The sequence below is a fragment of the Phyllopteryx taeniolatus genome, chromosome 1 (assembly GCF_024500385.1).
Source record: "Phyllopteryx taeniolatus isolate TA_2022b chromosome 1, UOR_Ptae_1.2, whole genome shotgun sequence".
In the NCBI taxonomy this organism is placed as follows: Eukaryota; Metazoa; Chordata; class Actinopteri; order Syngnathiformes; family Syngnathidae; genus Phyllopteryx; species Phyllopteryx taeniolatus.
The window spans coordinates 22,283,240-22,298,161 of record NC_084502.1 but is presented as its reverse complement, the minus strand read 5'-3'; the positions used below and the strand labels follow the sequence as shown (position 1 = coordinate 22,298,161).

At 39.8% G+C, this 14,922-nt stretch overlaps 2 protein-coding genes across 8 annotated transcripts in view; both read right to left on the bottom strand.

The window, feature by feature from the left end:
• Window positions 1-7,105, bottom strand: part of tns2a (tensin 2a) — a 74,173-nt gene extending 67,068 nt beyond the window's left edge. For 3 of the 5 annotated variants that reach the window (XM_061781107.1, XM_061781115.1, XM_061781146.1), the window contains exon 1: window positions 6,547-7,105. In XM_061781107.1, the coding sequence (XP_061637091.1) occupies window positions 6,547-6,675 (129 nt within the window). In that variant the 5' untranslated portion in view covers window positions 6,676-7,105. The remainder of the gene's footprint in view (window positions 1-6,546) is intronic. The other 2 variants (XM_061781125.1, XM_061781136.1) reach the window with 1 other exon arrangement.
• A 1,686-nt stretch (window positions 7,106-8,791) lies between these two features.
• On the bottom strand, window positions 8,792-14,919 carry LOC133481904 (PTB domain-containing engulfment adapter protein 1-like). Of its 3 annotated transcripts, XM_061781239.1 has the most exons (8): window positions 14,360-14,919; window positions 14,184-14,264; window positions 13,960-14,031; window positions 11,240-11,338; window positions 11,030-11,167; window positions 10,852-10,956; window positions 10,685-10,778; window positions 8,792-9,193 (listed from the first exon to the last, which is right to left on the bottom strand). In XM_061781239.1, exons 2-7 carry the CDS (start codon window positions 14,226-14,228, stop codon window positions 10,710-10,712), a joined length of 528 nt encoding a protein of 175 aa, XP_061637223.1. In that variant the 5' UTR covers window positions 14,229-14,264; window positions 14,360-14,919; the 3' UTR covers window positions 8,792-9,193; window positions 10,685-10,709. The 3 variants fall into 3 exon arrangements, with proteins under 3 accessions (XP_061637223.1, XP_061637215.1, XP_061637233.1); XM_061781231.1 differs by lacking the exon at window positions 8,792-9,193 and having other exon boundaries at window positions 10,287-10,778; XM_061781249.1 differs by lacking the exons at window positions 8,792-9,193; window positions 13,960-14,031 and having other exon boundaries at window positions 10,287-10,778.
• Window positions 14,920-14,922: the final 3 nt, after the last annotated feature.

Here is a 14,922-nt window from a genome sequence, read left to right as displayed (position 1 = left end):
TCAGTAACCTACAATAAAATGACTTTGGGCAATAGACAGACAATACACTGGACTGGTCACCAGTCAATCACAGGGCGCATAGAGACAAACAATCATCCACTGTCATTCACACCGTCAGTGAGTGGGAACTGAACCTGCTGCCTGCACCAACGTCAGGCGAATCAACCACCACAAGAAAGAAATTAATGACATAAATTACATGCGCAAAATTGGACATTTAAAAAAAACAAAAAACTGTTCAACTATTTGTTCACTAAAGCACACATTTGATAACATGAATAAGGACACACAAACACACACACACATACACACACTCTCAAGACGCTGGCTGCCGACGGACAGGTTGATAAATTCGAGCAATACCTAAAAGACAAAGTTCCAAGTGCCGCTCTGCAAACATTTTATACTTCCCTCCTTATTACAGGTGAGTAGTTTAACTTTATTTTAGGTTCATTTCACACTAGTTCATTTGTTTAACACTTAAGGAAATGTTACTTTGCCTGTGTAGTTAATAGAAGTTGCAATTAAACAACTTGGAAGACAACCAGTGTCATGTGTTTGACGTTGAAGGTTACACCGAGTGTAGTCCTGTGACGTTTTGGTTTGGTGGTGTGCGTTGGGATTTTTCCAATGTAGAGTATGTGCCTTGGCTTAATAAAGGTTATGAAACACTGTTTTACAGAAGTTTGGAGACATATTGCCCAATGAAATGGTTTATTTCCCTGTCTTTGCCCTCCATCGTCTGTAACAAACAAACAAGACTTCCAAATGTTGGCCAGAGTTTGGTCCAGATGATTGTTATGAAGCCACTGGAATCTAGCCTATACAGACTTGAATACACCTTTTTTTCCCCCCTTGCTAACATGACAATACTAAAGTGGCTCTATATTTACCAATAGCTGCTCCCTCAGTGCTCCTTCCTGTCTCGGGTGTGTTTATAGTGAATGCCTGCGGCTCTGGGCCACAGTCTAGGTCAATCTAAACACTGTTGTTCACACGAAAATTACAGGGGGCGATGGACAAATGTGATATAAAACATCACAATGTCAAGTTTACTTTGTTTTTCTAATGATAAAAAGCAAAAGTGGTTTCTATTCAAGTCTTCAGTGGTGAGAACACGAGAATGTTAGTTGAGCATGCTAGGAATTAGCCAGGGAATTACCGGGAGGCTTTTGAGCTCGTATAGTTGTCGTGAAATATATGCCTCGAAAGTCATACAAACTTGAGTTTTAACAGCGACAAGGATTAACGCTCTGTGCGTGCACGTGTGTTTGGCCTTTTCTTTGAGTTTTGATGGCTTTTGTGCAACACCAAGAGAAGGATCGAAAAGAACGAGACAAGTATTCTTTTACAATTATAAATGGGCATTTTCAGTACCACTTTTTTTCAAACCACTACCGGTACGAGTATTCATTCTTGAGGACTCAGTGATACCGATAGTGAGTACCGATACCACTATTACTTTTGAGTCACAAAATTTCAATTAACACAATGATTGATAACAAAGACCGTTTTTTTCCCTTCTCTCTTTCTGAAGCGTATGATGAATTGTCGATGTGTCAAACCGTAGCAGTGTAGCACCAACTACTGGTGTGGAGGACTTAGTGTCAAGATTTTATTTTTTGCTTTAAGTATCATTGGTTGGTATCGGGAGCCTTCACAAGTACCCGATACCTTGAAATAAGGCTGGTATCGGCCCGATATGGTACCGGGTAGCGGTTCTTGCCGATCCCCAATTGTAAGTTGAGTGAAATCAGTAGTCACATTAAAACCAGTAGGACTCCAGCCTTGCCATTGGTGTCATAAAGGTACTATATAGCACTGTGTGTGTGTGTTTTGTTGTTTTTCATGCGTTCCTGTAAACTTCGTTTTACACTTGTGTTATATGCAGTGCATCTACGACAAGACTCACCCTCCGATCATACCGTCCTCGTTCAAGTTAAGACAGTGCTTGATTGCTTTCCCCTTTTACTATTAACAGTGTTTAACTTAGATGGCAGTTAAGAATGTTAAAATGTTAAAGGTACTTAACATTTACCAGTATTGCTAATAGAAGTTTGATGATGGTGACAGTTTGACTATTCTAGTTCCATTATATACACAAATTTGTTGAAGACTCTAAATTGTCCTTGAATGTGCATTATAGTGTGATTGTCTTTCTTTTTTTTTTTTGTGCCCTGTCATTGGCTGGCAACCAGTCCAGGGCGTAGTCCGCCTCTCGCCCAAAGTCAGCTGGGATAGACTTCAGCTCACCCCCGAGTCCGCAACCCTCGTGAGGATAAGCAGTATAGAAAATGGATGTTTCAAAATTGAGATTGAGCAACATTCCTGAAAAGCGTCTTTAAGAAGTTACTGTACATCTTTGTACAAAAATGAATGTGCTCTGATTCGCAAAACATTCAGATCCTTCTGGGAGGGTCCTTGAAAATGTTTTAGTCTTTTTTCATGAAATATTGTGGGGAACAAATATTCCCTGATGCAGTTGCATGCAAAGTAACACTTAAATACGTTAAACCTCGTCTTTGCGTCGAGATTTACTACATTTACCATTCTATGAAAATACGAGTACAGTATTTGACGATCCAAACAAGATGGATGTCACCACATGCAACAAAGAGGTAGCAGCTTCATGACTTTTCCTGTGCTCTCCCACGGAATATTGTGTTGTTTAGCGGAGCTCTGGGTGTTGAATGGACGCTAACAAGAAGCAGTTACATATCTACTGATTCTCACTGTCAATTACATCTGTGCATCTGTGATGATCTGCTGCTGGGTGACAAGCACATTAGGTTTTATTATTATTAAGTGTTGGACTGCGGTTGAATGATGATGATGATCCAACTTGCATTGGCTAACAAAGTGGTGTTTCTGCATTTGGAATGTGGTGGTGGGTATAAAATCTCTCAAGATCATGCACGACTTCAGCTCAGTGCACGCTGTAAAGATTTGTTAATAACAAAAATACGACTGCAAAATTGAGAAATGTGATGACCAAAATGGAACCAACAATAATGTAGCTCTAGCATAGCGACGGGTCATGTATTTAGTGGGATACACACATACTGACAATAGGGCCAAATTTGAGCATTTTCCCTCCCTTGCAATCAAAGTCAACAATATTCCGATTTCCCTGTGTCTCAAAAAGATGATCCTGAGCAATTATCCTGTGGTGGCGGCACGGTGGACGACTGGTTAGAGCGTCTGCCTCACAGTTCTGAGGACCGGGGTTCAATCCCCGGCCTGCCTGTGTGGAGTTTGCATGTTTTCCCCGTGCCTGCGTGGGTTTTCTCCGGGCACTCCGGTTTCCTCCCACATCCCAAAAACATGCGTTGTAGGTTAATTGATGACTATAAATTGCCCGTAGGTGTGACTGTGAGTGCGAATGGTTCTTTGTTTCTATGTGCCCTGCGATTTGCTGGCAACCAGTTCAAGGTGTACCCCGCCTCCTGCCCGATGATAGCTGGGATAGGCTCCAGCACGCCCGCGACCCTAGTGAGGAGAAGCAGCTCAGAAAATGGATGGATGGATGGATGGAATTATCCTGTGGTGTGGAGTGTGATAAGAGTGATTTATTCCTCCCGATCTGCTCGGAAAAAGGGCAGGCTAACACTATCAAATCAATATTTCCGATCACAAAAGCTCACGTGTGTGGTCATCACCGAGATTGGCATCAAGTGAGATGGAACGATAGCCAATGAGAAAGTGACCAGGTCTTCCAAGTCATTCACCAATAATGTAATAGAAAATTACAAGCAGAGTTTGTCTTTGCAACATCTATTTACCACAAAAGCTAACAGTTAGCCTGGCTTCTTCTATTTCCTCATCTAGCATTACAGTCATCACTCGCAATAGCGCGGTTCATTTTTGCGTGTTCAGTGGATCGCGGATTTTTAAAATGTTATTTACAATGTTGATTATTTGCTATATCGCGGTATTTTAATTATTTTTCCACATGGACTGTTACTGCTGGCTCACGTAGCAATAAGCGAAAGACAGGAGGAAAGTGCTTGAAAGAGAATTCGCAAAGTTTTGAATCATTTCACACTTAAAAAATGAATTTAAAATGCAATGTGCCTGCCTACTGGAAAGTACAACTGTCTCAAGTTACACAACTGCAGAAAAGTAAACATTGTAACCTAATTGAATATAGCCTACCACCGCTACTTGGAATGAATTGTAATCCATAACAGGTGGTTTAGATAGAGGGTGGATGGAAACAACCACTAGTGCTCTTTCAGTCGCTTTAGTGAACAAACCAGAACCAAATACAAGGAAAGACAAGCTTAGCCGACCTGCCGACAACCTCAACTGAAGCCATCACTTTGCACACAAAGTGAATAAAGCTAAAGCCAGTAAACAGTCAGACATCTGTATGTCCTATGTCACAGTAACTGTAGTGTGGAATGTGAGGATGGTGACCCCGAATGGACAAATATAATACCTGCACCTCACATGCATATACTGATTCTAATATAATGTATGCATGAAGCTTTTAAATATATATAAATAATACAATAAATACTTGTCGCTACTTATATATATTTTGTCTACTGTAGGGGTGGTCTGGAACGTGAGCTCTGTGATAAACTAGGGATTACTGTACTCTTCTTCTTTGTATTTTCTGGTAGTCTGTATGCACTTTAGCACCATACTGCTTCTCAGAGCTCAGTCTTAGTTGGGACTATGACGGACATCCGGTTTGGCGGTTGGCTCATGATTGGTGGTGGCGACGTGTGCGGTGTGGAGAGTTTGTCATCTTGAGTAAAGCACACACTATAAGAGCATTAAGGACACAAATGGCAAATTCGTTCCCCCTCGCCATGAGTGGAGTGTCTCACTTTTAAAAAATCGGTTAAGATGTTAAAAATCTTAGAACGGGCCGCTGCTGCTTTTTTCTTGGTCTCTTATCAAAACTAACCAAATGGGTATACAGTAGATGCCTCTGTACTGCCTACGTCAACATCAAATAAATCACCCAATATTTTTTTTAAAAAAGAAGAAAAGATAAAGGTTACAGTGAATAGCATTAATTTTGCTTCATCGGTCATAAGATTAATTCAATTGACATAATTTCCTCTTTAACCAGAGAGGCTCCGCACTAAACAACTCTCCTCGGGAGAATCCATGTGAAAGGTGTAAGATCTTTGGAACTACGCTGAGATTTCATGAGCAAATAATCACAGGATGCCACAGTATGTGAACTGTAGTTCTTCACGCACTAAACACCTTCAGATAATCAAGTGCATTAAAAAAGAAAGCCCATAAATAGAAGAGACAACATCTCTTAGTGGGACCGAGCTGCTTCCCACAGACTTTTACTCTCACAGGGGTCATTCGCCGCCAGTTGACGTGGTCCAGAGGGCGCCGCATTCCCACAGTGCTCTCCATGTGATTTTGGCCCCGCGGGGACATGTGGTGCAACCAAGCATGCATATTTAAATATAGAGCCAGATGGTAGAAGGCAAGCGTTTTGGGAGACAAAGACAGGCGCAGACACTTGTGACTGTACTAAATGTAACCAAGCAAGGTGAATATACACAACATACAATGTTGTGATATGGTATCATCCCACTTTGTCACTGGCAAGAGCAGCACTGACTATTAACTTCTTCACACTATTCATCCACAAGCCAGAGTGCCTCATTGTACTGTCACATTACAACGCTGACAGCATCACACACTGCAACATCGCTTTTGTGTCACCACAGATGTGTGGTGAGATGATGTTGATGCTGTCATCATCATCAAGTCACAATAGATTGAGAAGTCTGATATGACTTTTGACCTCTCGTTCTAAAGGTCTGCCATGCCATAACATATTGTGGTACAATTGTATAGAATCCTGCATGTGTTTTTGTTATCACTGAAGATAATTCAGTTACATATGTGTTTTTGTTCATACTGTAATTCGTGTTCAATTACATACATGCTTTTGTAAACTTTAAAGACAAATCAGATACATAACAAAAAAGATTTTGTAAACATTGAAGAACATTCAGTCCCATATGTTTTCTAAACACTGACAATAATTTAGTCTTCAATAAAACACATACAAACACGTTTTTGTCAACACTGAAAATAATTTTGCGGGTTTATGTAACTATTAAAAGACAATTTAGTCACTTGCGCCGTTTTGGAAAAACTGACAATAAGCTACAGTTGTCTTCAAATACATAACATACCCTACATGCTTTTGTCATCACTAAAGACAATTTAATAATCTTTTGTAAAAAAAAAATAATAATAATTAAAAATAAAAATAAATAATCAACAAACTAGTTTTCAATTACATTACATACATGTTTTTGTCATCACTGAAGATAATTCAATCATGTATTTTTGTATACACTGAAGACAATTTTAGTCCAAATTTATCACGTTTTGTCATTTTACAGAAGATATTTTAGTAAAGTTTTTTTTTGTTTAGTTTTCTTTTTTTTAACTGAAGACTGTTTAGTCCTCTTGAAAGCCCCTGAAAAACTGTGCTGCCCCCTGTTAAACCATGTACTGTATAATGCAATATAGCAACCACATTGCCACACTGACCTTCATCAGCCTCAATCTGCCACTGTCACTCCTCTCCAGGCTCCGAGTCTTTACAGATGGGCTCCTGACCACCGGCACCGCTTGCACCACGTCCTCCCCACACCAGTCCGAACTCAAGACGCAACCCATGTAGGTGGACGGGTCTTGATCTCAGGGACGTCTCCCCCTCCTATCCACTTCTGGTCCTCCGCAAAGCCTCTCGATCAGGCTCTCGGACAGCTGTTTTTGTCAGCTAGAAAAAGAGGAGATGGAGGCCCTTCCCCTTTTCCTGGCTCTGGTACAGCCTGGCTCGACTTGCTTGAAGGGACAGAGGGGGGGGATATGCTCACCCACCCTTTCCTTTCCTAGAACACTTTAAAAACACCTCTTACCTAACTCCATGCTGGCACGTGCGGACCCATTATTCTACTTTTCCCACACACTTCCCTACTTGACTTTTTCCCTTTGACTCTCTCGTGTTCATCTACTCTCCACTCTTTTCAAGCTTCTTTTCACTCTTCCCATCCCAAGAACGCATCTTCCTTTCCCTCTCCTGCCCGCCCTGCCTCTCCCACTCAGCTAGGTTACCTCACTCTTATATATACACAATTACCTCTCTGTTCTTACCCCCCTCCCATCTCATCTCCTTGGGCTTCCTGTCCCCAGATGTAGGCAGCCTCCCCTCAGCTAGCTCAATCCCAAAACACATTGTTGGCATTGTCTGGAAAACAAGCGAGAAAACCACAGCAGTGACAGTGACTGATGCTCGTCACGACATTGACTCAGCCTCTTATTCACTGTGTTCAATTATGTAAACAACATATGATCCATTCAGGCAAGAAAACCTATATGCATTTTGGTCACGGCGTCTGAAAAAGGAGCAACATATTGTGACACAGGTCGGAAAATACACCGCACGTGTTTCTCTGCTCTTGTTTATTTTTAAGCTACTCTGTTCAGTGTTGTGGTGGTTGCGCATGAGCTCACAAGGCTTGCACAAGACAGAGCGGACCCCCTTAAAAGGCAAATTCTCCATGCACCTCCACAAACCCCCACCCTACCCGCCACATCTTTGTTATTACAGGCATTTTGCCTCAAGAAAGCCTTCCAGGAAACCTTTCTTGACCATGAGTCCATCTCTGAGAGACAAGTAGACCCCCTAAAGCCCTGCCTTATACAATCTCCTCACCTTTCTTTATTACTTTAATCTCAGACTGCAGTCCTTCCAACTACATTCCCCCAATCTCCTGATTTTACATGCTGTGAAATGAACTCCTCCTAATCAACTTTGAAGATTCATCACTGCAAAATGTCAGTCAGTATGTAGTCTAGAGGAGCTAAGGTTAATTGCTTATTTCTGGAAGATGGCAAACTGAGGCAAAGCTGGAACAAGAGAGTGCGGGATACTGTAGGTTAGAGACGAGTTGAGACAACACAAAATGAAACCAAATATGGGAAAAAGAGTGTGAGAAAGAGGGTGGTGGGACATACAGAAACAAGCACAGATACAGAGTCTCTTCATCCTATGAGGGAAATTAAGGTGCCATAGCAGCAAATTTGTTTTGATTGGTTTGGCAGTCATTGTCTGTGTATTTACAGCATGTTTGTTAGGCTAAAACCAAAAACAATAAAACAGGATGTGCAGTGTAGACATGATATGATAAGCCATAGCAACACTAACAGTCTGATATATCACAGGTTTTATATATATATATAGAGATGTTGTCCAGTTTATGGACAACATGCAACATTAACAAAACCAACTTTTTTCCCGATATTATGCTTCCATGTAAAATTAAAAAAAAAAAAACATTTGTGTACAGGACACAGGTGAACATGTTTACATTTTGTAAACGGGCTCAGCATTTTATCAGTTGTGGCCAGGTTATAAAGGGGGAGACCTTTTCTGGAAATATCTGACATATCCAACATTCACTTTCCACTTTAATTAGGAATAAGTCTAATAAAATGTTTACTTAATGTTTTCTTTTTTAAATGAAGTATGATGTTTTCAAGTTTTTTTTTCCAATGAACCTCAGAACACACAGATGCTGAATACAGTGAACATATATGCTTGTGTGATGTTATATTACCCTGCAATGTACAGCACTCCAATGAATTCCGATATATAGTGAACTACTGTAGTTACTTCCCACGGGAAGGTTAAAATTTGGAAAACCTAGATTTGGTGTTTTTTTCTGAATTAAAATCTTTAAAACAATGGGATACATTGCAGTTGTCTACACAATAATTTATCATTGTCCGGTTGTTTTGTGTAATTTATTTTGTGACAATATATGACAAAAGATTTCTGATATCGCCAGTAGTTGTAGTAGTAAACAGGGAGCAATGAAAACACCATGTCAATTTCACACCTTTGACCCAGTGACTGCACAGACCAAAGGAGGACTGCAATTGCGTAAACAGTGACACTATTAAGAAAAATGCACGTGCAAGATTACTGCAACATTTGCAAAAGTACTGTCAATTTTAAACAATCATTTAATCAGATAAATGCTTTTTAAAGGGCAAAATAAATGTGCTAAGCACAAAAGAGAGAAATCGAGTGTCTACGTCAGTCTGCTCATTCATTATGGAAAGGATGGGAGGAAGTTGATATTAAGTCAGGCAGGCCAAGACCCGTTATGTCCAGAAGGATCTGATGATGCTGCAGAGAGAAAAAGAGTCCACTTTGAAATCTCTGTGCAGCATAAATCAACCTGCTAAAAGCTAAACACAACTAACAAAAGCTAGCGAGTGATGTGCTAAAATAGGAGAAAACAGCAGCCAAACACAGAGTCAAGAGAGTCAGCAAGGGACCGACGGTCCAAACCTTTAGAGCATACCCAGTTAATTCTGTTACACAATATATATATATATACATTTTTAATAATGCCAGAACAACACAGAATTTTCAAATGGGTTCAAATGTGGTACATGAGTTTAAGTATCTTCTCGAGACATCCACCGACATGTTCGTCAATTTGTGCATGGCACAAGATATTTATTTGCACAACCAACATTGTCCCAGATTATCGCACTACTCGTCACTTTAAACCGCATACACTCCTTGAAGTCTCAGCGCCCTTTGCACAAGGGTCATTGCAAGAGACTATTGCAATATTAGTCATTCGAACTGCTCTAAGTGCTAGAGGAATCTGCATCTTTTCGCACAATTGTTTTTTGTCAATGTCTTTATGTCTCCAAAGTGTTCTGTAAATCCAACGACCGGAGACAAATTCCTTGTGTGTTTTGGACATACTTGGCAAATAAAGATGATTCTGATTCTGATGAATACAGGGATAGTGTTGGATGTAGGTCACAGTGTATTAAATGAAGCAAACAAACAAACCTATATTTACTCCACATTTTGTAATAATTTCCACACATTTGTCTACTCATTTGCTTTTGTAATAAATGTGTTATTATAAAGAGACTTTATTGACACCCTGTACTATTTTCAAGCAGAAGCAAACTAGGTAATCATTTAAAAGTTTACATTTCTCATGGATATCCACATTTAAGTCTTTAATTGAAACAAAAAAAAAATGAGTTTACAGTATATTAAAAATAGCATCAGCTCTTGGTAGGTCTTGGGACCGGTCATGTTTTTAGAAAGGAACAATTCTGGGATAATAAAGTCACACAAAATTTGAATATTATGAAAAAAAGTTATTTTATGAGGACAGTTGCATTGTTATGCAAAAAGTTGTAATTTAGAAGAAAAAATTTAATAAAAGAATTGTAAAGCGTGCGAAAGGTATGATCCAATAACTACATGTAATAGTAATTTATTGCATCTATTATTTTCTTATGTATACACACATTATTTTTTATCTGACTGAATATTAGAACAAACTGATTAGAATGACAGATGTTTTTTGTCAAATCAGTAAGAGCTTTGCCATTTCCTCTAAAGTTGTATTAGCAAAAGCTGTACAGTATTATCTTGTAGCCATTCCAAATATTTTCTGCCCAATTTACCACAATTTAGTCAAAAATTAAGCAAATACCTGAATGCAGAAAGGTACAAGATGCAAAATATATTTCAAAGTGTCAAAAATACCACTTTAGGTATTGCAATTTGTTTTGCAGTAAGAGATCTTGCAGGTTTCCCTTCAAAGATAACAAAAGGGATTTCAAATGAAGTTGATATTACATGGAGTTGACGAAAGACCATCTCCTTATTGTTGATTGTTTTTGTCTGCAAGCCTCCTCTTGAGCTCAGAATTCTCCTTTTGCAGCATTTTATTCTGAAAGTGACAACAATTAGAATACAGTATTGTAGTGGACATACTGTATCAATATGCCTGTAGGGCTGCCAACCTTGTGTCTGAGCGCCTCCACTATCAGGTCACGACCTCCCCTGACACGCTCCTCTTTTTTCGCAGCTCGGAAGACATCGCCAATGACGGAGACCAGCACGTATGCCTAGGAACGAGTTTTGGAAGGTGGGGTCCACCGATAGGCCAGCGCTCAGGTGTGTGTATGAACATGTGCTCACCAGAGTCTGGCTCTTGAACAGATAGCAGTGGTACGCGTCTACCGCAGGGTGCTTGGCCACAAAGCCGAACACTTTGGATGACGAGGGCAAGACGGCGCAGAAGGAAATAGTGGGGAGGGGGCAGGTGTACAGCAGAAACTGTCAGGAGAAGGAAGTCATGCCACATGCTAGGATGTTTTGTTAAGGTCGAGGTTTGGGCTTGATGTACACCTTGGTTTTGCTTTCCAATATGTCAATCCCACTCAAAGACACGAAGAGATGGACTTTGCTCTTCTTTGCAGCCTTTTCTGAGGAGTACGGGTCAGGCGTCTGTGGATGACAGGGGAGAGCTTTACAAGTCATTTACCACAACATTATGGACACCTGCACAATCCTATGAGATCCAATACAAGAGATGTATATTTAAATTGCCTTTACACAAGGGGTGAGCAAAGTATGCACATAGAGTACACCCTGTTCCATTCTTTCATTCGGCCAACTGAGCAGTTACATTATCAAGAGTCCTACAATGTTTTACAGGAGACACTTTTACCTAAAAATTGGCAAGTTAAAATGTATTTATGCGTTTTTTTTTACTTCATCTGAAATAATTGATTGATTCATTGTAAAAAAAAAATATATACTACTGGTAAAATACAAAATTGTACATGTACATTTAACAATATTTAATATATAATAATAATAACAAAGGTAAAAGCTGAACGGTGACTGACTTGTTAGCACGTCTGCCTCACAGTTCTAAGAACCAGTGTTCAAATCCGGCCTCGCCTGTGTGGAGTTTCATTTTTACAATTCTTTTTTTTTTTACTTCATGTATGAAAAACCCGGCCCACCTGTCTCTTTTAAAAATCAAATGTGGTCCTTGAGCACAAAAGCTCACTGGCCCAGCTTTACACAGATAATAATCAGTTGATTATCATCAAGCTATTGATTTAACAACATCAACAACAAAAAAGTACTGTCGTTTAGGTTCACAGGCAAGCATAAAGTCAAGTCATTTAACGTGCATGAGGCACAAATCATCATCATGAGAACCTTAATAAACTCTACGGGCGATGTTTTGAGGTAACATTCCTAATGGTTATACAGTCTAAAAAAAAGTTAACATCTGTATGATAAAACTACAATAAAGTAAAACTAGTACCCGGTTGAAGACTGCAGCAACTAAAAACTTTGTTTTTAATTTATTTGTGTGGGGCTTAGAGCTTTAGAATTATTGGTAAAACTATTAACATTAGTTTTAGTTACTAGTATAACAAATTAACCTAATGACACTTTTACTGGCCCATGATGTGGTCAGCATAAATCTTTCTTGCTGCATATACAGTGGCATGAAAAAGTATTTGCCCCTTTCTCAGTCTTTTCTTTTTCTTTTCATGATTTCCCCACTTTAAGATAATAAAACAAACATAAATATTAGACAAAAATAACCCAAGTAAACAAAAAAATGCAGTTTTTCCAATGGTCATTTTATTTATCAAGGGGGAAGGGGGGATTATTAAAAGCTACCTGGCCCTGTGTAAAAATGTAATTCCTCCCTTTCTTAAATCATGAACAATCTACGGCCCACACTTTTGGGAAAGCTGAGTTCAATATCACTGACCACACCTAAGACTGATTACCTCCAGACCTGTTCAATTACGAGATCACTGAAATAGAACCTCTCTGTCAGCTGAAAGATCTTAAAAAAAAATAATAATAATAAAAAAATAAATAAAAAAAAAAACTGCAACGAAATGCCATGACGCAAAGAATATCAAGAACCATCCATTTTCTGAGCCGCTTCTCCTCACTAGGGTCGCGGGCGTGCTGGAGCCTATCCCAGCTGTCATCGGGTAGGAGGCGGGGTACACCCTGAACTGGTTGCCAGCCAATCGCAGGGCACATAGAAACAAACAACATTTCGCACTCACAGTCATGCCTACGGGCAATTTAGAGTCTCCAATTAATGCATGTTTTTGGGATGTGGGAGGAAACCGGAGTGCCCGGAGAAAATCCACGCAGGTACGGGGAGAACATGCAAACTCCACACAGGCGGGGCCGGGGATTGAACCCGGGTCCTCAGAACTGTGAGGCTGACGCTCTAACCAGTCGTCCACCGTGCCGCCTATCAAGAACCAGTGAGAAATAAAGTAATTGACATCTATCAATCTGGAAAGGGTTACAAAGCCATTTCTAAAGCTTTAGGACTTCAGCGAACCACGGTGAGGCCCATTATCCACAAATGGAGCAGTGGCGATCCTACGCAGGAGTGGCCAGCCTACAAAAATTGCTTCAAGAGCACAGAAAGGAAAGCAGGGCAACATCCAAAGAACTGCAGGCCTCCCTTGCCTCAGTTAAGGTCAATGTTCATGACTCAACAATAAGGAAGGGTTAGGGTTAAATATATTGCACCCATGACAGAGATCCAAGACAAAAAACATTGTTGACCAAAAAGAAAATAAAGGCTCATCTTACGTTGCATAAATAAATAAAACATTTTTTAAAAAACATCTGAAAGATTCCCAAGACTTTTGACTCATGAGACGAAAGTTGAACTTTTTGGTGTGTCTTGTTACATGTGGCGTAAATTAACATGGCATTTCAGGAAAACATCATCATGCAGTCAAACATGGTGGTGGTTGTGATGGTCTGGGGCTGCTTATTTGGTCTCGTTGTTCTTGGATATCACAAAAAACAGGCATTTGAACAGGGGTGTCTAGACTTTTTATATCCACTGTAAGTGGTTGGTCCCCAACTGCGACAATAAACATATTGTTGCATTAAATACATGTCTGACAGTGTCAATCAAAACAGAACATTATATTTGCAAAGGCAGAATTTTGTTTACGGCTCGTGTATGGGATCTCATTAGCTTGTATAGGTGAGCCTGGTGTACATTGTGGCAGACACCATGTAAAGGGTGCTGCTGTATTTTCTTGACTTGCTACCTTGATGCTCTGAGCTGCTTCCTCCAGGATATTTAGTCCGTTAGGGCGGACTACCTCCACTCGGCCAAGAAACTACAGTGGAAAACCACATAGGGCGATAACAAGACAGGGTTGTTTTTGTGTGCCTCAATTTCACTGAATTGAAATTTTCTCACATTCTACATCAATCTCCAAATAGGGGATTTGTCACACTCAATAATCAGTACTAGTACTGTATAATTTACCTTCACTGGAAATGAGATCTCATTGTCATCCTCTGTGTCACTCATCTTTCCTATCTGGTTGAGCCAGGTGGTCAACAGCAGCTATTCATATTTGTACACACACAAACAATTACAAGCACAGATATGAATCAATGAGACAACGCAATATTGGAAAAAGAAATGTAACTTGAGCTTACCGTTTTAGAAGTACAGTACAGTAGACAACAAGGGAACTCCTATTGTGGACAGGACTAAAGTCTGCTCGAGTTAATGAATAACATGTCTGTTCCTTATTATCCCTTCTTGGGTATCCACGGAAACCGGTGGCAAATGCAGAAAGTACAAATGCTTTTAAAATTGCAAATGCATTTAAAGAACCACACCAAAAAAAACTTCCATTAAGACCTGGATTTAATATTATGCTTACAGTAAGAGCAACTTTGTGATTTTCATAGACACAAACTTTATGTTCAACAGTTGACAGACCCGAAATTCTCAAGCTACAACTTTAGATTGCTGTGAGTTTCAGAACATACACTAAACTTTGTAGGAATTTCCTTTTAAATGATGCATTTTGGTCTTAAATGAGCAGCTCGAGACTCCAGCAACCACACAATTAGTTCTACACTACTGTATTCCCCTGCACTACACAGTACTTGTAAACAAAGCCAGAAATGACAGTGATCTTGTTTGGGTTTAGGCTAGGAATGTGAGTGACTTGTTTATGAGGCGGATCTGTGACAGTTGAAAAATGGACAGG